This window comes from Penaeus monodon, chromosome 30, assembly GCF_015228065.2.
Source record: "Penaeus monodon isolate SGIC_2016 chromosome 30, NSTDA_Pmon_1, whole genome shotgun sequence".
In the NCBI taxonomy this organism is placed as follows: Eukaryota; Metazoa; Arthropoda; class Malacostraca; order Decapoda; family Penaeidae; genus Penaeus; species Penaeus monodon.
In genome coordinates, this window is record NC_051415.1 from 37,393,141 (window position 1) to 37,393,530 (window position 390).

Genomic DNA, 390 nt, shown 5'->3' on the forward strand with positions numbered 1-390 from the left:
GGATCGTATAGCTCTAATCACTGCTCTTTCATGTAAAAACAAGAGTGAATATTTTGTTTAAATATTCAAATAAAAAACATTACTTACAAATATATAGATATCATACTTACCAGCAATAACAACTTTGGCTTCATGATGCACTCGCCCTTCAGCATTACGTGCTACACAGACATAGTCACCAATATCTTGGTCTCTGATCTTGTTGATTCGAAGCTCTGTGCCATCATTAAAGATGCCAACACTGTCAGCGGGTACTACAGGCTCATCATCTCTGAACCAGAATATCTCTGGCTTGGGGGTTCCCTCCGCCTCACAGTTAAGGATGATGGAGTTACCAATATTAACGTAAGTAACATCATCTGGTGTTGTTGTAAACCGAGGTGGAGCTGT

General features: G+C 39.7%; 1 protein-coding gene across 1 annotated transcript in view; it reads right to left on the reverse strand.

Moving 5' to 3' along the window:
* LOC119592773 (protein turtle homolog B-like) overlaps positions 1-390 on the reverse strand; it is a 45,158-nt gene that overhangs the window by 33,806 nt on the left and 10,962 nt on the right. Inside the window, exon 4 of the mRNA XM_037941705.1 lies at positions 111-386. Within this exon, the coding sequence (XP_037797633.1) occupies positions 111-386 (276 nt within the window). The remainder of the gene's footprint in view (positions 1-110; positions 387-390) is intronic.